Source organism: Numenius arquata, chromosome 3 (genome assembly GCF_964106895.1).
Source record: "Numenius arquata chromosome 3, bNumArq3.hap1.1, whole genome shotgun sequence".
In the NCBI taxonomy this organism is placed as follows: domain Eukaryota; kingdom Metazoa; phylum Chordata; class Aves; order Charadriiformes; family Scolopacidae; genus Numenius; species Numenius arquata.
The window spans coordinates 18291203-18307714 of record NC_133578.1 but is presented as its reverse complement, the minus strand read 5'-3'; the positions used below and the strand labels follow the sequence as shown (position 1 = coordinate 18307714).

Here is a 16512-nt window from a genome sequence, read left to right as displayed (position 1 = left end):
CCCTCCCCGCAGACAGGGACACGTCCACACCTCCTCAAGAACATCTTTTACTCCAAACGCAAGGCAACATCGGCACCGAGAGCCGTGGCGGAGAGGGTGCAGGGACCCCCCACCTGGCTCCAGCGCCACACCGGGACCCAGACTGCAGCTCCGCCCCAGGAAGGAACATCCCTCCTGGGCACAGAGCCACGGGGCTGTGGCTGCCATCACCTGGGGGGAGGGCCCCACAGCATCCTCCTCCTCTGCAGCCCCCAGGGGAGGCAGCTGCCAGCGAGGGCCCCGTGTTTAGCAGCAGGTCACACGTCCACAGTCCTGGGGCACAGACCAAGTCCCAGGCAGCAGCACCCAGGGCACAGACCACTCCAAATCCAACACACCTCCGGCACAGAGCAGCAGCTCTCCCCCAAGCACATCAATCCCCTCTGCAAGGGCTCCGCGGTGGAGCAGGGATGAGGGCAGCTGCTTTTCCCCTGGCTTGTCCTCGGGGCACATCGCCGCTGTCGGGTGGGATGGGCTCAGATCTGTGTGGTGTCCTGGCCTGCTGGTGCTGGCTGCAGCCCCTCCAGCTGGTGGAGGACATCATTTATGTTGGGTCGCTCCTGGGGGTCCAGCGTCATCATGGAGGAGAGCAGGTTCTGCAAGGCAGCCGAGTACCTGGAGTAAAGACAGCGAAGGGGGGGTCTGCATGGTGCCCAGTGCATGGGGCTGCCTGGGAGCAAGGGTCACCCTCCCCAGCCCCTCACCTGGTTGTGGGGGGCACCACGATGGGGTTCTGCACTGCCAGAGCCACACTGTCGCCCTTCTGGAAGATGGCGTCGTAGGGGCCCTCCCCAAACATCATGCAGTACAGCACGCAGCCTAGGGACTGGAATGTAGGGGGAGGTCAGGGCAGCCCTGCGGCGGTGGGATGGGGACTGAGGGGGCAGATCCTTACCCAGATATCTGTACGCTCATCTATGACACACTGGCTGGGCACTGTGAAGAGCTCGGGGGCACGGTAGGAGATGGTGCAGCGCTGGGCAGCCCAGTCCTGCAGAGAGGAGGGTGAGGGTAGGGATGAAGGGGTCAGGGAAGGGATGAGCTGGTGGGGTGATGTCCCAGGACACCCACCTGCACGGCCGTGGCCTTCCGAGAGCTATTGACTTCGATGCGAGCTTTGTTCATGGAGCCCAGGTCCATCAGCACAGGCCGGTCATCCTCATCCAGCAGCACATTGGTAGGCTTGAGGTCCCTGCGGGGATGGACATCACTGAGTGCCCACTGGGACCTCTGCAACCCCCTCCCTGCCACCTCCAACTGGGGCTGCCAGCCCCGCACCTGTGCGCGTAGCCCTTGCTGTGGATGGCTTGCAGCCCACGGCAGATGCCATGGAGGATAAGAAGGATCCGCTGCTCTGGCATGAAGGTCCCTTTCTCTCTCAGTGCTTCCACCTCTCTCCAGAGGGTCCCTCCCTGGCAAACACAAGCAGCTGGTCACCACCGCCACTCCTCCCAGCAGCAAGGGGCCGGGGGTGGCCAGGGGAGCCCCCCTCACCTTCACGTAGGGCAGGAGGAGCCAGGCTTCATGCTTGGCACCCTTCTCCACCATGCAATGGGCCACCAGGCGCAGGATGTTGGGGTGGTCGAAGAGGCTGTGCATCTCCACCTCATGCAGGGCAGCCTGGCGGTCCTCCTTGTCATGGCACAGGATGCGTTTCAGGGCGTAGAAGCGCCCGTCCCGCAGCCCCTCTACCAGGTCCACGTAGCTGAAGCCCCTGCAAGGAGCCAAGTGTGGTGTGGGCTGGATGTCCCACTGCTGCAGCACCCACATCAGGGCCTTGTGCCCAGCCTCAGCTGTGAGCACCCAAGAGAGGGGGGCAGAAGGCAGAGGGTGCCTGCACCCCTCTCTTTGGGAACCCCCCGGGGATGAGTGTTCCTCCCACCTTTGGAGGCACCTGCCAGAAACCCAAAGCTTGAGATCCCTGTGGGGGTGGACATCACTGAGTGTCCCCCCTTTGCATGAACAACCCCACTGCCCCAATCACCCCCACTCCCATGGGTCCAAGCACGCACTCCTGGGCATGACTGACCCCTGCCACCCAGCATAAGAACCTTCCACCATGCACAAGCACCTCCTATGCTCAAGCATCTCCCCACACCATGCCCAAGTATCTCCCCCATGCCCAGACACCGCCTGTGTTCAAGCCCAAGTATCCCACACAACCCTGAGCATCCCCTACACCAGAGCATCCCCCCCATGCCCGAGCATCCCCCTCATGCACAAGCATCAGCCCCATGCTTGAGCACTCCCCCCATGCCTAAGCATTCCCCCCATGCCCGAGCATCCCCCCCACGCTCGAGCATCCCCCCCATGCCCAAGTATCCCCCTCATGCACAAGCATCCCCCCCCCATGCCCGCGCTTCCCCACCATGCACAAGTACAATCCCATGCCCGAGCATCCCCCCATGCCGGAGTAACCCCCCCATGCCGGAATACCCCCCCCATGCCCGAGCAGCCCCCTCATGCCCGAGCGTCCCCCCCCATGCCCGAGTAGTCCCCAATACCCGAGCACCCCCCCCATGCCCGACCCCCCCCCCTCCCCGTGCCCCAGCCCCGCTGCGGACCCCTCTGCCAGGCGGTGGAGCAGGAGGTACCGCACGCCCCCCAGGCTGATGGTGCCGCGAGAGCAGACGCACAGCGCCTGCCCCATCGCCCGCTCCCGTCATCGCCCGCCGCCGCGCGTCACCTGTTGCGTCACCCGCCACGTCACCCATCGGGCGGAGCGCTGCAGCCTTCCCGGTCCCAGATGCCGCCGCGGCCGGAATCTCGGAGTCCCTCCGCTGGACGGGAGGGCTGCGGGTGGCAGCCCCGGGCTCGCCCCGCATTGTGACAAGGGTGGAACGTTGTGTCGCCGGCGCGGTGGCACCTCCCGGCTGCCAGCGGTGGCAGCGGCAGCCCGCAGCCCCGGCGGTCCCCGGAGCTGGCCCCGGTGAGCAGGTCGCCCCGGAGGGCAGGTCGGCGGTGCAGGGGACAGAAGTGGCGACGCCACCTCAGCAGGGCTCGTCCCCGAGAGCATCAAGCCCTCGCACTGCCCTGCGACACCCTTGTCACCCGCTCTGTTACCAGGCTCCAGCTCTCGGTACTAGGACGTTTTCCCTTCCTTCAGCCAGCAGCAGCAGCACCCCCCCTCTGGAGCTATAACCGGGGTGTCCCATCACCCCCCCTCTGATGAAACAAGTGGGCTGAGTTTCCTCGAAGGTGTTTTCTCTGGTGGTGACACTTCTATGAGGCTCCTTATCCCTTCATGTGTGTCGCCCGCCACCCCGGGGGACACCGGGGATGTGTCCGCTGGCTGGAGGTGGTTCGGGGGGTGGTGTGCTGCCTGCGTCCCCTGCTGGGTGGGCTTTGAGGGGAGCGGTACACGGGCGGGGGGCGGGAGAGCTACCCTCTATCCCATGCTCCCCCCCGCCGCTGTTCCAGCTGCCTGCACTTAGGAGCTGGAGGAAGTGCCTGGCGCTGGTGGAGAAGGCTCATGTGATGGTGGTTTGCACGTCCCCCTTTGTCCGCCGTCCCGGGCTTGCCGAGCGCCCAGGGAGGATGGGGCTGCCGGCTCTCGCCCTGCTGCTGGCGGCGGGGCTCCTGCACACGCAGGTGAGCAAACACGGGTGGGAAGTCGGGGGGAAGTGCGCGGTGCTGAGCTGCGAAGGGTCCGGTGGGACGGCTCCGGGATCTGCCTTGCTTTCCTCCCCCCTGTCCCTGCTCTTCCTGCTACGGTTCCCTTCAGCTGCATTCCACGTTCCGCCTCAATGTCCCACTTGGTCTCCCAGCTCCCGTCCCCAGCAGTGCCCGTCCCCCAAAATGCCACCAGCTTAGCCGCAGGGTGTTTGATTAGTGAAAGGGGGCATCAAGCGCTGCAAATGGCTCCCTGCTTGTCCCTTGTGCTCTCCCAGGACAAGATGGTACCTGCCTTATCCCTGCACTGAGGATGGGGAGGGTCCCCCCGGGGGGACCCTCCCTCATCAGTCCCTGTCCCAGGGAGCATGTGAGGTGGCAGCTGGGCTTGGGGAGGGTCTGCAGATACCCGTCACTGCCCCTCTCCTGCAGGCCTCCCCCCCGGCACGCTCCTTCCAGCTGGATTACGAGGATGACTGCTTCCGTAAGGATGGTGCCCCTTTCCGCTACATCTCGGGCAGCATCCACTACGCCCGCATCCCGCGCCCTGCCTGGAGGGACCGGCTCCTCAAGATGTACATGAGTGGGCTCAGCGCTGTGCAGGTGTAAGTGGCAGGGACAGCCCTGATGGCACACAGCCCACAGCCACTATGGCCCCTGGGGGGCTCTGGTGTCCCTGCAGCAGAGCCAAGGGTGTTGTCAGAGCACAGGGAGCGGGGACCAGCCCTTGCACTAGGCTGACTGGGACCCCCAGTATGGCCCTGCCAAACACAAACATGAGCCTGGGCTAGTCCCAGTCAAAACCCAGTTGCCATCCTCAGCCCAGGCTGGAGGCCAGTTCCCAGGAGTAGAGGGACCAGCCTGTGGGATGGTTCCCAGCCGTGCCGGGGTGCCCTTAGCCCCCACACGCTGATCTCCCCTCTCACCCCAGCTACATCCCCTGGAACTACCACGAGCCACTGCCGGGGGTTTATGACTTTGCTGGGGACCGGGATGTGGAAGCCTTCCTGGACCTGACAGCCGAGCTGGGGCTTCTGGTGATCCTGCGGCCAGGGCCCTACATCTGTGCAGAGTGGGAGATGGTGAGCCCCACCCCCCCCGGGCCCGGCATGGAGGGGTGACGGGTGGCCCGGGAAGGGCACAGTGGGGTTGGCACTTGTGGCTGGCATGCTGACCCTGGTGCCATGCCAGCCATCCCCAGGCTGCTGCCTCATGGGGCATGTGCCACCCTGGCACCGAGCATTAGTACTGCGCTGGCCGTGTTTCGGCTGTGTGCCAGCCCGGGCTGCTGAACGGTGTCTCTGCCCCCACCTCTGCTGTGCCTGTTTTTCCAGGGTGGCCTGCCTGCCTGGCTGCTGTGGAAACCAGACATCGTCCTGCGCTCCTCCGACCCTGGTGAGACTCAGCGTGGGGCTCTGGCCACCATGTCCTTGCAGCCTGGTGCCAGCCCTGGCACACCAGTCTCTCTCCATGTACCTGGCAGCCCTGTTGCATGGTCTCTCCCATCCTCTTCTCCATCTCCATCTTTTTGGAGTTCCTCATCGTGCTCAGCGCTGCCCCATCTCCTCCATCCTCCGGTCAGGGCTGGCTGTGGGTTGGCTGGGGTGGATGCTGCAGCCAGGCTGAGCTGCCCTCTCTCTCCCCAGCCTACCTGGTAGCCGTGGACTCCTGGCTCCATGTCCTGCTACCCAAGATCAAGCCACGGCTGTACCAGCATGGGGGGAACATTATCAGTGTGCAGGTAGGGTGCTGTGGGACCTGCCCCCCTCCCCTGCTCTGGGTCACCTTTGGACATGCCCCAAAAAGCCACCTGTACCCCCTACACCATGCCCTCATCCGGCACAGCTATTAGATAAATCCCTTCCCACCTCTGGACCTGGGTTTAGATCCAAGGGCTGGGACTCTGGGGTACCTGCCACCACTCTGGTTGTGGTTTGAGGGGCGCTGGCAGAGCTGGGGGTCATAGTGGGGCTGGAAGGTCAGTCTTGGGATGCACCTGGGGGCTGTCACGACATGTAATGACATCAGGAGGGAAGTGAGGAGCTGGGTGCTCATCCCAGTGTGCAGCGGGACCTGGCTGTGTTGTGCATGCTGGGTGCTGGCCCCTGCCCTGCTCGCAGGTGGAGAACGAATACGGGAGCTACTACGCCTGCGACTACGAGTACCTGCGGCACCTGCTGGGCTCCTTCCGGGCGCTGCTGGGGACAGAGGTGCTGCTCTTCACCACCGACGGCACGCAGGCATGGGAGCTGCGCTGCGGCACGCTGCAGGGGCTCTACGCCACCATCGACTTCGGGCCAGGTACCCCTATGGAGGAAGACGAAGACAAGGAGGAGGAGGAGGAGAGGGGATGGGGGTCCCAGCTCCATCCTGCTCCAACCTCCCTCCCACCACCTCTGCAGACTCCAATGTGACGGAGGCATTTGGTGCCCAGCGCCGGGTGGAGCCAAAGGGGCCCCTGGTGAGCTTGGGATGGGCACCGTGGGGGGAAACGACCCGTGATGGCTTTGGGCAGGCAGAGGGGCTGGGGGGAGAGGGGGGAGGGGAAGGTAAAGAGGGGTGCCGGGCCAGGCTGCAGGTGAGCTGAGGGGATGTGGCTGACAGAGAGGTGCCAGGAGCCCCAGCTCCACGCAGGTGACTCTCCTGAGTGTCACTTTCTCCCCCAGGTGAACTCCGAGTACTACACAGGCTGGCTGGACTACTGGGGGGAAGCTCACGCCAGCACCAGCTCAGCACGGGTGGCCCAGGGGCTGGAGGACATGCTGCAGCTGGGAGCCAGCGTCAACATGCAAGTAGTCAGATGGCAGGGGGCACAGCCTGGGGAGTGGGGGGGGGGGGAAGAGGACGATGCCCTTCCATCTGCTAGCATTGGAGTGGGCATCACCGCTCGCCTTCATCCCGAGGGGGCAGAGCCTGGTGAAGCCCCTGCCAGGTTTGTGGGGGTGCTGACAGGGCTCTCTGGGGTGTCCCGTAGGTACATGTTCCATGGGGGAACGAACTTTGCCTACTGGAGCGGTGAGTAGGGCCCTGTCCTGGGGAAGGGGGACACACTGCAGGGCTGGGGGTCTTTCCATGGCCATCCCCGAGGAGCCTGCTTCAGGCTCCTGTTCTGTCCCACAGCACAGGCTGACACATACGCCAAGGGCCCCCTGAACCCAAGCTTCTCCCCCGCCCCGAGGGAATCCTTTTCTCCCCAGGCAGGGGGTCTCAGTTCTGGGTCATACCCCCCCCATTGCATTGCAGTCAGCCTGGAGCTGGGTTCCATGCCCTGGGCTCTGCCAGAGCTCTTTCCTCCAGCTCCCATCCCTTCACCGGCCAGGTGCTGACTTCAAGGACAAGTACAAACCAGTGACCACCAGCTACGACTATGATGCCCCCCTCTCGGAGGCGGGAGACCCCACCGAGAAGCTGTTTGCCATCCGCACGGTGATCAGCAAGGTGCTGAGCCTGGCAGGGGGAAGGGGACAGTACCGGGCCTTGCTGCCTGACCCAGGGAAGAGGGGGACACAGAGGGATGTGGCAGGTCAGGGGACATCTCCCTGCTTGTTCCGGGGGGCAGCTGACAGTTTGCTGTTCAGTTCCAGCCCCTGCCAGTCGGTCCGATGCCACCTGCCACCCCCAAGTACGCCTACGGCAGGGTGGCCCTGCAGAAGGTGAGTGCCTGCCCTGGGGTCTCTGCTGCCCCTGCCTGGCACTGCCCAGCTGCCCTGTGCCCATCCCTCTCTTTGCAGCATGCCAACCTCCTGGATGTCTTGGATGTGTTGTGCCCCTCCGGGCCCATCCAGAGCCAGTTCCCCCTCACCTTTGAGGCCATAAAGCAGGTGAGGGGCTGGGTGTAGTGGGGGAGACGCTCCTAGGCTTATGTACCCTGCCCTGGCTCCAGGGTGGAGGAGCAGAGCTCATCACCAGCCCTGCGTGTGCTGGTCCCCTTTCTGTGCCACTCGCTGCGTCCCACAGGCCCATGGCTTTGTGCTGTACCGCACACGGCTGCCCCGGGACGTTCTGGACCCAGCCACGCTGGGAGCTCCTCCCCACAGTGTCTGCGACCGTGGCTACGTGATGCTGCAGCAGGTGAGGCTGCGGGAGCACACCCATCCCTGGTCCAACGCTTGGGAGGGCTGTGGGACCTGCCAGCAGCGGGGCCATGCCATGCCAGGATCTGGGGGACAGCCCGGGTGCCGAGAGCCACACTGAGCCCTTGTGGAGCAGCCCTCTGGCCCGAATTTGCCCCTTTTGGGGGGCAGAGGGCAGGCCTGGGTGGGCTCTGGTGGGGCAGGCTGGGGAATGCTATGCTGGCAGGCTGCCGGCAGCATTCCGGACAGGGGGATCTGACCCTGTGGCTGCAGGAGTACCAGGGGACGCTGGAGCGGGATGGGCAGACAACGCTGCATGTGACAGGCAAGGAAGGAGACACTCTGGACGTGCTCCTGGAGAACATGGGCAGGATCAGCTTCGGGGCCAACATCAGTGACTTCAAGGTGAGGGGAGAGGGCCCCAGGGCTCCAGAGATGGCCTGGCCAAACACCCCCTCTCCTGCCACCCACAACAGACCCCAGCTGCGGTGGGGCCACCCCCAGACCTGCTCCCGGGGCCAATCTCACACTGTCCCCTAGCAAACCTGGCAGGACCAGGATAAGGCTGTGAGATCAGTGCCCCTCTCTCCCAATTGCGCTGCCACAGCAGCCAGGACAGGACAGACCCTCAGAGGGGATCCCATCCCACCCCACCTCTACTGCTGTGAGGGTGATGTGCCCTGGGGAAGCTAAGCGTCCCACTGCTGCCTCATTTTCCCTCCTGCTCCATCTCAGGGCTTGCTGGGGAACCTCTCCTTGGACTCCAGCCCTCTCAGCAACTGGCTCATCTACCCCCTAGCCATAGACAGGGCCATCCAGCAGGGCTGGCCCCCTACTGCCCTGCCGAAATCAAGCAGCAGGGGCACAGCAGGGCCAGCCTTCTACACTGGGACCTTAGAGACCCCTGGCATCGCCTGGGACACCTTCGTGAAGTTCCCAGGTTGGACCAAGGTAAGGTGGTGCGTAGCCAGGAGAGGGGGTGAGGGTGGAGAGGGGCAGAGCTCAATCCCATCTCCATCTTCCAGGGCCAGCTGTGGATAAACGGCTTCAATCTGGGCCGGTACTGGCCCCCTCAAGGGCCCCAGCAGACCCTCTTTGTGCCGAGCTCGGTGCTGCATGTTGGCCGCCCCAACAACATCACAGTGCTGGAGCTGGAGGGGGCACCCCCCGCCCCCTTCCTGCTCTTTCTCGACCAACCCCTTTTCAACAGGACCCTCAGCGGCAGCACCGCAGCCACAGAATAAACGCAGAGCTGGGGGGCACCGGCATCGCTTCTTGCTGGGGAGGTGGCAGGTGAAGGGCTGGTGAAGCACAGGGGCTGCAGGGCCCCGGGTAAGGGGCACGTGTCCTGGCATGGACAGCTGGAGCACCTTCCCTCCCCAGGGGCCAGGCAGGGTCTGTGCTAAAGAGAAAGGGGCTCAGAGTTGAGCTTGTTTTGCACATTAATCCCAAATAGTTCCAGTGATCATGCTGATACCCCCCACACCTCAGAGGGTCAAGGCACCTCTTTATTGATGATGCAAACAGAGGAGTTAGTTGCTAATGTGATACGGCCAAAACACCAATGGCATCCAGGAGAGGAGAGGGCAAAGCACAGCCCAAAGGGTGCCCAGAGGCATGGCTGCAGGTAGCTCAGGGCTGCAGAGTCTGGATATGTCAGGATCTGTCCCACTGCCATGGGCAGCAGCCTATGAGGTAGCCGTGAAAAAAGCGGGCAGCAAGACCCCCCCCCACGCTGCAGCTGGGCTCTGGAGCAGTCCTGGTCCCTCACACTAGTATGTAGGGACCTCCTGATTGTCACGTCCCCACTGTCACCACTAGAGTGACATTCTTGCCTTAAGCCTTGTCAGAGTTGCCCTTGAGAATGACATGACCAGCTGGGTCCCTCAAAACAGCATGGCTCTCCCTCGCTGCACAGCCAGTGCTCAGCTGTATCTCCACCACATTGATCCTTGGCAGGTGGCAGCAGTCCCCAGCCTTACGTGTGGCTGGCCCGGGCTCGGCGGTGTGTTTGCAGGCAGGTTGTGGAGCAGAAGGAGAAGTCGAGGTAATGGAAAGGGATCCTGCCCAGTAGGGACTCTCCACAATGCCAGCAGCGGCTGTAGGAAAGACCAGAGGTGGCCCTGAGTGAAGGAGACACTCGCAAGGGGGTTACAGAAGCAGAGAGGATTCACTGCCTGGGCTGTGACACGAGACAGCAGGAGGGAGCTGGGGCTCCTCTGGTCCTACAGGGCTCACGCAGCAGCCTGGCCAGGAGCTGTGGGGGGCAAAGCACCTCGAGGCAGGCTGAAAATGGGGGGAATTTGTTCCCCCAGCGGGTTGTAAGGCCGCTGCCCATATCAGCACGGGCAGGGCTGCCTGCCCACAAGCCTGTGAGCTGGTGTAAGGAAGGGGCCCCGTCTTTCTGTCAAGTTCTCGCAATGTGGGATGCAGGGTCAGGGGCACAGGAGCGGCTGGGGGATTGGCTTGCCATAGATCTACCTGCAAGTGGACCAAGTTGTCCTTTCCAAAATATTTCAGGGGCGGGGTAGGGGGAGAGAGCAAGAAAGCTTTCAGACAGGCACTGCTGGGAATCGAGCAGACAGGAATAGCGTTAGGCTGGAAATGAGAACTGGAGCAAGAAGGGCAGGGAACAGCTGAGCTGACGTGGGAGAGGAGTGTGTCTGCGGAGCTGTTACCTGATGTTGGCAAGAGTCGTGCCGGTGTCCTGCAGCTGTGCAGCCAGCCTTCGCTCGGCAGCCAGGGCCCTCTGGGGAGCAGAGAGACAGCTCAGCACCCCCTCTAGCCCCTGGGAGCCGCTGGGCCTAGAGCCCACCCCATAAGCACTGCCCCAGCCAGGCTGGATCCCCTTCCCCACGCACAGCCTCACCTTCTCCCTGTCGGACAGGGCTGCAAATCGCTGCTTTTCTTCCTGCTCCTGCTCCCAGCGCTGCTGCTCCTCCCGCTTTGCCTGGTCCCGCCGCTTCCGCTGGGCTTTCTGTGCCCGCTTCTTCTCCAGCTTCTTGGCCTCCATCTCCTGTGTGAGGGGCCCTGGCACCTGGGGGCAGAGGAGAGTCAGCATCTCCCACTGAGCCAGGGGCAACAGCACAAGTGGGTGAGAGGTGCTTTGCTCTGGGGTCCCCCAGCCCCCAGAAGGCAAGGGCAGGGGGCAGGCACCCACCTTGGCACGGCTGTAGTCATATTTGTCAGGATGGTCCACCATGAACTTGCGGAAGGCGTTACGGGTCAGTTTGTCAGCAGAGACACAGTAGGGAGTCCTCTCCTGCCTGTCTCTGCAAGACAAGGAAGACCAGCTCACCCTGACATCTTACTGCCCGTGTCCCACCAGGCTGTGAGCCCAGCAACTCCCCAGAGGTGTGCAACAGGTACTGCAGGCCAGGGTATCGCAGCCAAGGAGGGGAAAGTTGCTTATCCCTACACCAGAACCCCCCAAATCCTCCCCTTCTTGCATCTCAAATGCCCTGCAAAGGGTGATTTCATCCCTACCCCTGAACTGCCTGCCAATAAACCAGGGAGCACTTAGGGGCAGTGCCCACCTGCTGCTGCACCAGACCAGGCGGGCAGAGAGAATGGTGGTTCAGCTCTTAGACCTCCTGTAACAAACCCAGAAGTCCTGGCTGGTAGAGACCAATCCTGCCTGTCCCAGGACAAGGCTGGCACCAGTCTCCCATGGCTGAGACTGGAGGGAGTTGCTGCGCTTCCACAGTGGGGCTTTGTCAAACGCTGGGTGCCCTGTGGCCGTACCTGAGGGCAGGGTCGGCCCCTGCCTCCAGCAGCAGGCACACAGCTTCAGCCTTCCCAGCCCGTGCTGCCACATGGAGCAGAGTGTAGCAGTGCGCATCCACGGGCTGGTTGAGCAGGGATCGGGCCATATCCAGGGGCTGTGTATCCTCCTTTCCATCTTTGCTGTCCCCCGGCAGGCTCCCGCTCTCTGGCACACCCAGGAGGTGCCGCAGTGTCCCCACATCCCCTGTTTTGCAGGCAGTGAACAGGGCATCGCGGAGCTGGGTCTGAGGGTCTCCTATGAGAGAAGAACAACAGGAGGGGAGTCTGATGGCTCCCTGGGCAGAGCAGTGCTGATTTGACTAGGAAATGCACACAGCACAGCTAAGCATGATTCTACTAGCTGGATTTGGGCACTGCAGGATCTCCAGCGCCTTCAGAGTTTGTGACAATGTGCTGGGCACTGTTGGCAGCAGCCAAGCCCTCTCCTGCGGTAAGACCCACTCCAATCGCCCCCAAAACACCTGGGGGTGCTGTCTGCCCCTCCTCCCCCCCGGTTCAGAGCTACTGCTCTGAACTCATGGCTCACTCAAAGGCATGTGGCTGCACTACAGCCACCCCACACCCAGCTGCTCTGGGCACCTGTGTGACAACATGCTCTTCACCCTGCTGCAAAGCCACCAGAAAATGGGCAGGCATCCACCCAGCCCGGCTCCTGACCCCACTTACTTCCATCATCCCAGGGAAGGGGCTCAGCCCCAGCCTCCCCCTGCAGCTCCATTGCCAGCTCCAGGCCAGGCTGCCCATACTGGGTACCATGGCATCCCGTCTCTTCGGCACAGGGTCCTGCACAGGGAGCACATAGTTGAGGAAGAGGGTGAGGGTGCCAGGGCCAGCCTGCAGCCCAGTCACAGCAGTCCCTTTCCACACTGTCCTGGTCAGTTCCTCCCCCTCACCTTTCTCCACCTTCTTGTCCCTCTTCTTCCTCCTTTTGCGGTTTCGCTTGGGCATCACTTCAAACTCCCGGAGGTCCAAGGTACTCAGTGTCACTTCCACAGACTCCAGTTCCCCTGCAGGGCTCTCCTCCTCTTCTTCCTCCTCCTCTGGAGCTGAGGGGGGTGACAAGACAGGGGCTGAGGCCCCACCACACACAGCATGAATCACACAGGGCTCTCAGCCAAGTACACCCCGCCCTTCTGCTCAGCGCAAGGCAACAATCTGCAGAACCCCACTGAGGTGCCAGGCCCCGTCATAGGGCTGCAAATCTGGTCCCATGCCATAACAACAGACCCCTCTGCTTGGCTCAGTGTCACGTCTCTTTCCATGGCTCAACTCACCACTTGGGTCCTCCTGTGGGGGATCCATCTGTGCTTTCTGCTGCCTCTTCTGCCAGCCTTTCCGGGGGGACCCAGTGATGTCCTCCAGCGGTGTGTCCTTCCCTGGGCAGCAAGGGTGCTCCTGTCATTGCCTGGGGACACGGAACACCCCATGTCTCCAGGGATTGATGGCTGGTGAGCTAGCACCTCCACCCCATAGGGCAGCATCCCGTAATGCACAAGGGACTGAATCACCCCACCTGCTCTGACCCACAGGCACCGTGGCTGGTCTGACTCACCATACACCTGCAGGTTGGCCAGCGTGGTGTGGACTCGCAGCACCTCTCGCAGGGTGGCCCTGCGGGTGCTGAGAGGAATGTGGCAGATGCGAGGGTCGCCCCGGGTGAGGGGTGGGTTCCTGCCGCCAAAGAGCAGCGCACGGTTGTGACGAGGAGCCCGCAGGAAGATGCGCTGAGCTTCATTCAGGTGCTGGGCCCAGGATGCCAGCAGCTCCTGAATATCCTGGAGAGGAAGGGGAGGCGCTATGGAGCACTGAGCACACTGCATGGGCACAGGTAGCTCTGGAGTAGGAAGAGACCTGGGACAGAGCAGCCTCAACTGGGCCGTGAACCTCTTTGAGAGCTCACACCCCACCCATGCCCTCCAGCAGCGGTGTAGTACCACCTCATGGAGCCAGCCATGACCATGTCTCCCTGCCAAGAGCCCAGTGCTGTGATGCGTCCTCACCTTGAGCAGCGCAGCCTCATTGTAACGCCGCAGGGAGGCTCCAGCTGACCTGGGTGCCGATCCTGGGGTCTGGGCATCCCGTAGGCCCTGGGCCGTGCCACGCCGGGCTCGCACTGTGTAGCGGTGGAAAGTCTTGTGCTCCTGCACCTGGGGGCTGCAGAGAGGGGCAGGCATGAGCAACAGGGGCCCATGCATGGAGAGGAGGTGAGCTGATGCTCCCCGGAAGGCTTGAGGCTTGCCCCTGGGGCCTTAAAGATTAATACATCTCTTGCAGCACAACTGGGCTTAGCCAACTCTCAAGCCAAGACCAGGAGCTGTGGGTGCCTAGGGCGCGGTAAGCACTGCGGTGAAGGAGTAGGGAGGGGATGGCCAGCCAACACTTAGCCCCACTTGACCGTGCCCAGCAGGATAACCCCAGCTCTGTCCCCCTCTACTCACCCCCGGAACACAGCTCCTGCGAAGTGGCCACCGCCCATCATCAGCACAACCCAGCACGTGCTTGCACCAAGACTCTGCAGTGATGCTGTCAGCTCCACTGTCTCCTCGATGACACCCTGATACACAGACACCCCTGCTAGCACCCATAGGATCACCTTGCTACCTCTTGCTGTCCCCCAGAACAGAGATCAGCCCCTCCTCCGGCTCCAGAAGCAGGCTTCTGGGAGCACCCCAGAGCAAAAAAAACAGGCCACCAGTAAGCCTGGGGCTTTGACCTGGCACCAGAGATGACCTTTCCCATCTTGGGACATGGGGGACTGTCAGACAACGTCTACACCCCAGTGCCATCCACCCAACAAGCTGAGCTGTGACTTGCCTTCCCGATGCCCAGCACACAGCGGTAGGCAGAGATGAGCTGGCCCTTCGCATTGCGGAGCAGCACCTTGTGGGAACGGGTGACCGGGGGGGTCCCAGGGCCGTCACTGGCAGAGGGCAGCAACTCTGACTCACTGCTTGTATCTGAGCTCTCAGAATCAGACCCCGAGATGCTAGAAACATCACCTGCAAGGGAAAGATAATGAAGCAGTGGAGCAGGGCAGAGATTAACCAACAGCCTCCCCAAAACTTTGCAGGTGACTCCAAGGGCTAGCCCACAACACCAGCAATGTCCTGTCCAATACCCTACATATCACAAGGGGGCTGTGGGCTGGGGAGATAGAAGTTTGGGGCTCTGGATCTCCAGGTATGCCTAGGCAGGGGCTCAGGTAGAACAACCCCTTCTGTCCATAACAAGTCAGCAGGGCTCAGCAGCAGTGTTGGACCCCCAGAAGACCCCACAGGGGCAGAATAAAGTGACCCTGAGCTCACAGAGATAGCCAGGGGCTTCATCCCCACACAGAACAGTCCCAGCAACGGCACTGATAGCCTCTGGGCTCTGCTGGGGGGCAGAGTTCCTCACCTGTGCGGGTCTTCTCCTCAAACACTTCTACTGGCAGTGTCCGGCACCCCAGGAGTCGTTGCTTCAGGTTGAAGCGGTGCCAGTCAAGTCGGTAGTGCTCAGTCTGTGGGGGAAATAGGTATAAGGCAGGAGGGTCTCGGTGGTCCATGGAAACTCCCACCCCCAAAATGCCCTGAGGTGACGGACTCTGAGGGTTAAACCAATGCTGGGACTCTGCAGTGATCCTGACTGGAAGACCACGGTACATTAATGAGTTAGCCATGTAACAGTTAACCTGAAAAGGAGCAGGCCTGTGCTGCATGTACTATTTACCTCCAGTAAATGACGTTTTAAGCAATAATAGGCAGGGTCTGACTGCCAGATCCCAACAGGATGTCAGCAGCGGAGCTCCTGGATGCAGCCGGTGCTGGGCTGCAGCACAGCAGGGCTGTGCCAGCCCTGCTCCCACCTCATGCTGACCACTCAGCCCTGCTCACCTGCTCCTCCCGGCTGCCAAACACCTGTCCACAGGTCAAGCAGCACATCCGCTCCGGCACCTCTGGGATACCATGGGCCTTCTCCTCACTGCTGGTGGCTGCAGGTTTCTCTGGAAGAAGAAGGGCAGGCAGTGCACAGGTGGCTCCCCGAGCTGCACCACAAGGAGCAGGGCCTCCTGGATCTCTTTTCAGCCACCTAAAAAGCCCTATGGTTGTTGAAGGACCTTGGGGTGACACTGAGGAAAGTCCATTTACCCATCCACCAGGCAGCTCCCACTGCCAACCTTCAGGGTGGCCACTCAAGTTGTGTTGGGGACAGAGCTCCTTCTTTGCAGCTTGGGGCTGGGGGACATAAGCTTGGCCAAATAAACCCCCTGCAGAGCCCCCCCCCCCTACCGTGGCTCGCAGGTGCCGGCTCGGCCGCCCACGCATCCGCAGCAACTCCAGTGACGAGGGTCAGTCCCCGCAGGAGGACGGGGTCCTTGGCGGCATCAAAAACCGACCTGCTCTCCGGGGCGGGCATCGCTCCTGCTCCCAGCAGAGGGGACAGCGCCTGAGCGACGGGCCTGGCCCCGGCGGGCGGCGGGAACCACCCGAGAGTCACCGGATGGTTCCCCGCCCCTCCCCGGGGTCCCTCTCCCCGCCTGCCCCACGGGCTCACCCCTCACCCGAGCCCTCCCTGCGGCCGGGACCGTCCCGCCGCCGCTGCCCTCGGGACCCGCCCCCCAACGCCGTTAATCCGCCGGGGCTGCTACCGCCGTGATTCCCCCTGTCCAGCCATTCCCCCCGCGATAACCTCCCCACCCGAAGCTTCTCCCTCTCCCCCTCCCCCTCCCCCTCCCCCTCCCCCCCCCCAACCCCGCGATGAGTCCCCCCGCCGGTAACAGGGGCGCGTGCCCGGTCACTCACGTGCAGCCGCCGCCGGCCCGGAAGCGCCCCTCAGCTGCTGGACGTCACATCCGCCGCCTACGGGTCGCTGCGAGGCTCAGCCTACCCTCCCGCCCTCCAGCTTTCCTATTGGCTGCCGTCCCGCCCCGCCCCACCGCTGCCATTGGGCGGCGCGGCCGCCAGTCGGGGATAGGGGCCGAGCGGGCCGGGGCCGGGGCCGGCGGCGGCGGCGGCGGCGGCGG

General features: G+C 62.9%; 3 protein-coding genes across 5 annotated transcripts; 1 reads left to right on the top strand and 2 right to left on the bottom strand.

Annotated features, from left to right (window-relative positions):
* Positions 1 to 32: 32 nt before the first annotated feature.
* Positions 33 to 2700, bottom strand: STK16 (serine/threonine kinase 16). 3 transcript variants are annotated; one of them, XM_074145336.1, is made up of 7 exons: positions 2604 to 2700; positions 1534 to 1753; positions 1318 to 1451; positions 1111 to 1231; positions 935 to 1030; positions 744 to 865; positions 33 to 654 (listed from the first exon to the last, which is right to left on the bottom strand). In XM_074145336.1, exons 1-7 carry the CDS (start codon positions 2687 to 2689, stop codon positions 516 to 518), a joined length of 918 nt encoding a protein of 305 aa, XP_074001437.1. In that variant the 5' UTR covers positions 2690 to 2700; the 3' UTR covers positions 33 to 515. The 3 variants fall into 3 exon arrangements, with proteins under 3 accessions (XP_074001437.1, XP_074001438.1, XP_074001439.1); XM_074145337.1 differs by lacking the exon at positions 935 to 1030 and having other exon boundaries at positions 516 to 654; positions 2604 to 2689; XM_074145338.1 differs by lacking the exons at positions 1318 to 1451; positions 1534 to 1753 and having other exon boundaries at positions 516 to 654; positions 2604 to 2689.
* An 816-nt stretch (positions 2701 to 3516) lies between these two features.
* Positions 3517 to 8985, top strand: GLB1L (galactosidase beta 1 like). The gene is made up of 16 exons (XM_074145199.1): positions 3517 to 3630; positions 4084 to 4256; positions 4583 to 4733; positions 4986 to 5046; positions 5298 to 5392; positions 5772 to 5952; positions 6054 to 6112; positions 6318 to 6439; positions 6626 to 6666; positions 6971 to 7089; positions 7230 to 7304; positions 7383 to 7472; positions 7609 to 7722; positions 7998 to 8129; positions 8460 to 8675; positions 8750 to 8985. Exons 1-16 carry the CDS (start codon positions 3517 to 3519, stop codon positions 8966 to 8968), a joined length of 1962 nt encoding a protein of 653 aa, XP_074001300.1. The 3' UTR covers positions 8969 to 8985.
* Positions 8986 to 9190: 205 nt separating this feature from the next.
* On the bottom strand, positions 9191 to 15905 carry ANKZF1 (ankyrin repeat and zinc finger peptidyl tRNA hydrolase 1). The gene is made up of 15 exons (XM_074145262.1): positions 15779 to 15905; positions 15383 to 15492; positions 14907 to 15009; positions 14325 to 14509; positions 13949 to 14064; positions 13511 to 13664; positions 13063 to 13285; positions 12785 to 12886; positions 12404 to 12556; positions 12177 to 12293; positions 11469 to 11745; positions 10885 to 10996; positions 10594 to 10761; positions 10403 to 10473; positions 9191 to 9823 (listed from the first exon to the last, which is right to left on the bottom strand). Exons 1-15 carry the CDS (start codon positions 15903 to 15905, stop codon positions 9703 to 9705), a joined length of 2139 nt encoding a protein of 712 aa, XP_074001363.1. The 3' UTR covers positions 9191 to 9702.
* Between the last annotated feature and the right edge of the window lie 607 nt (positions 15906 to 16512).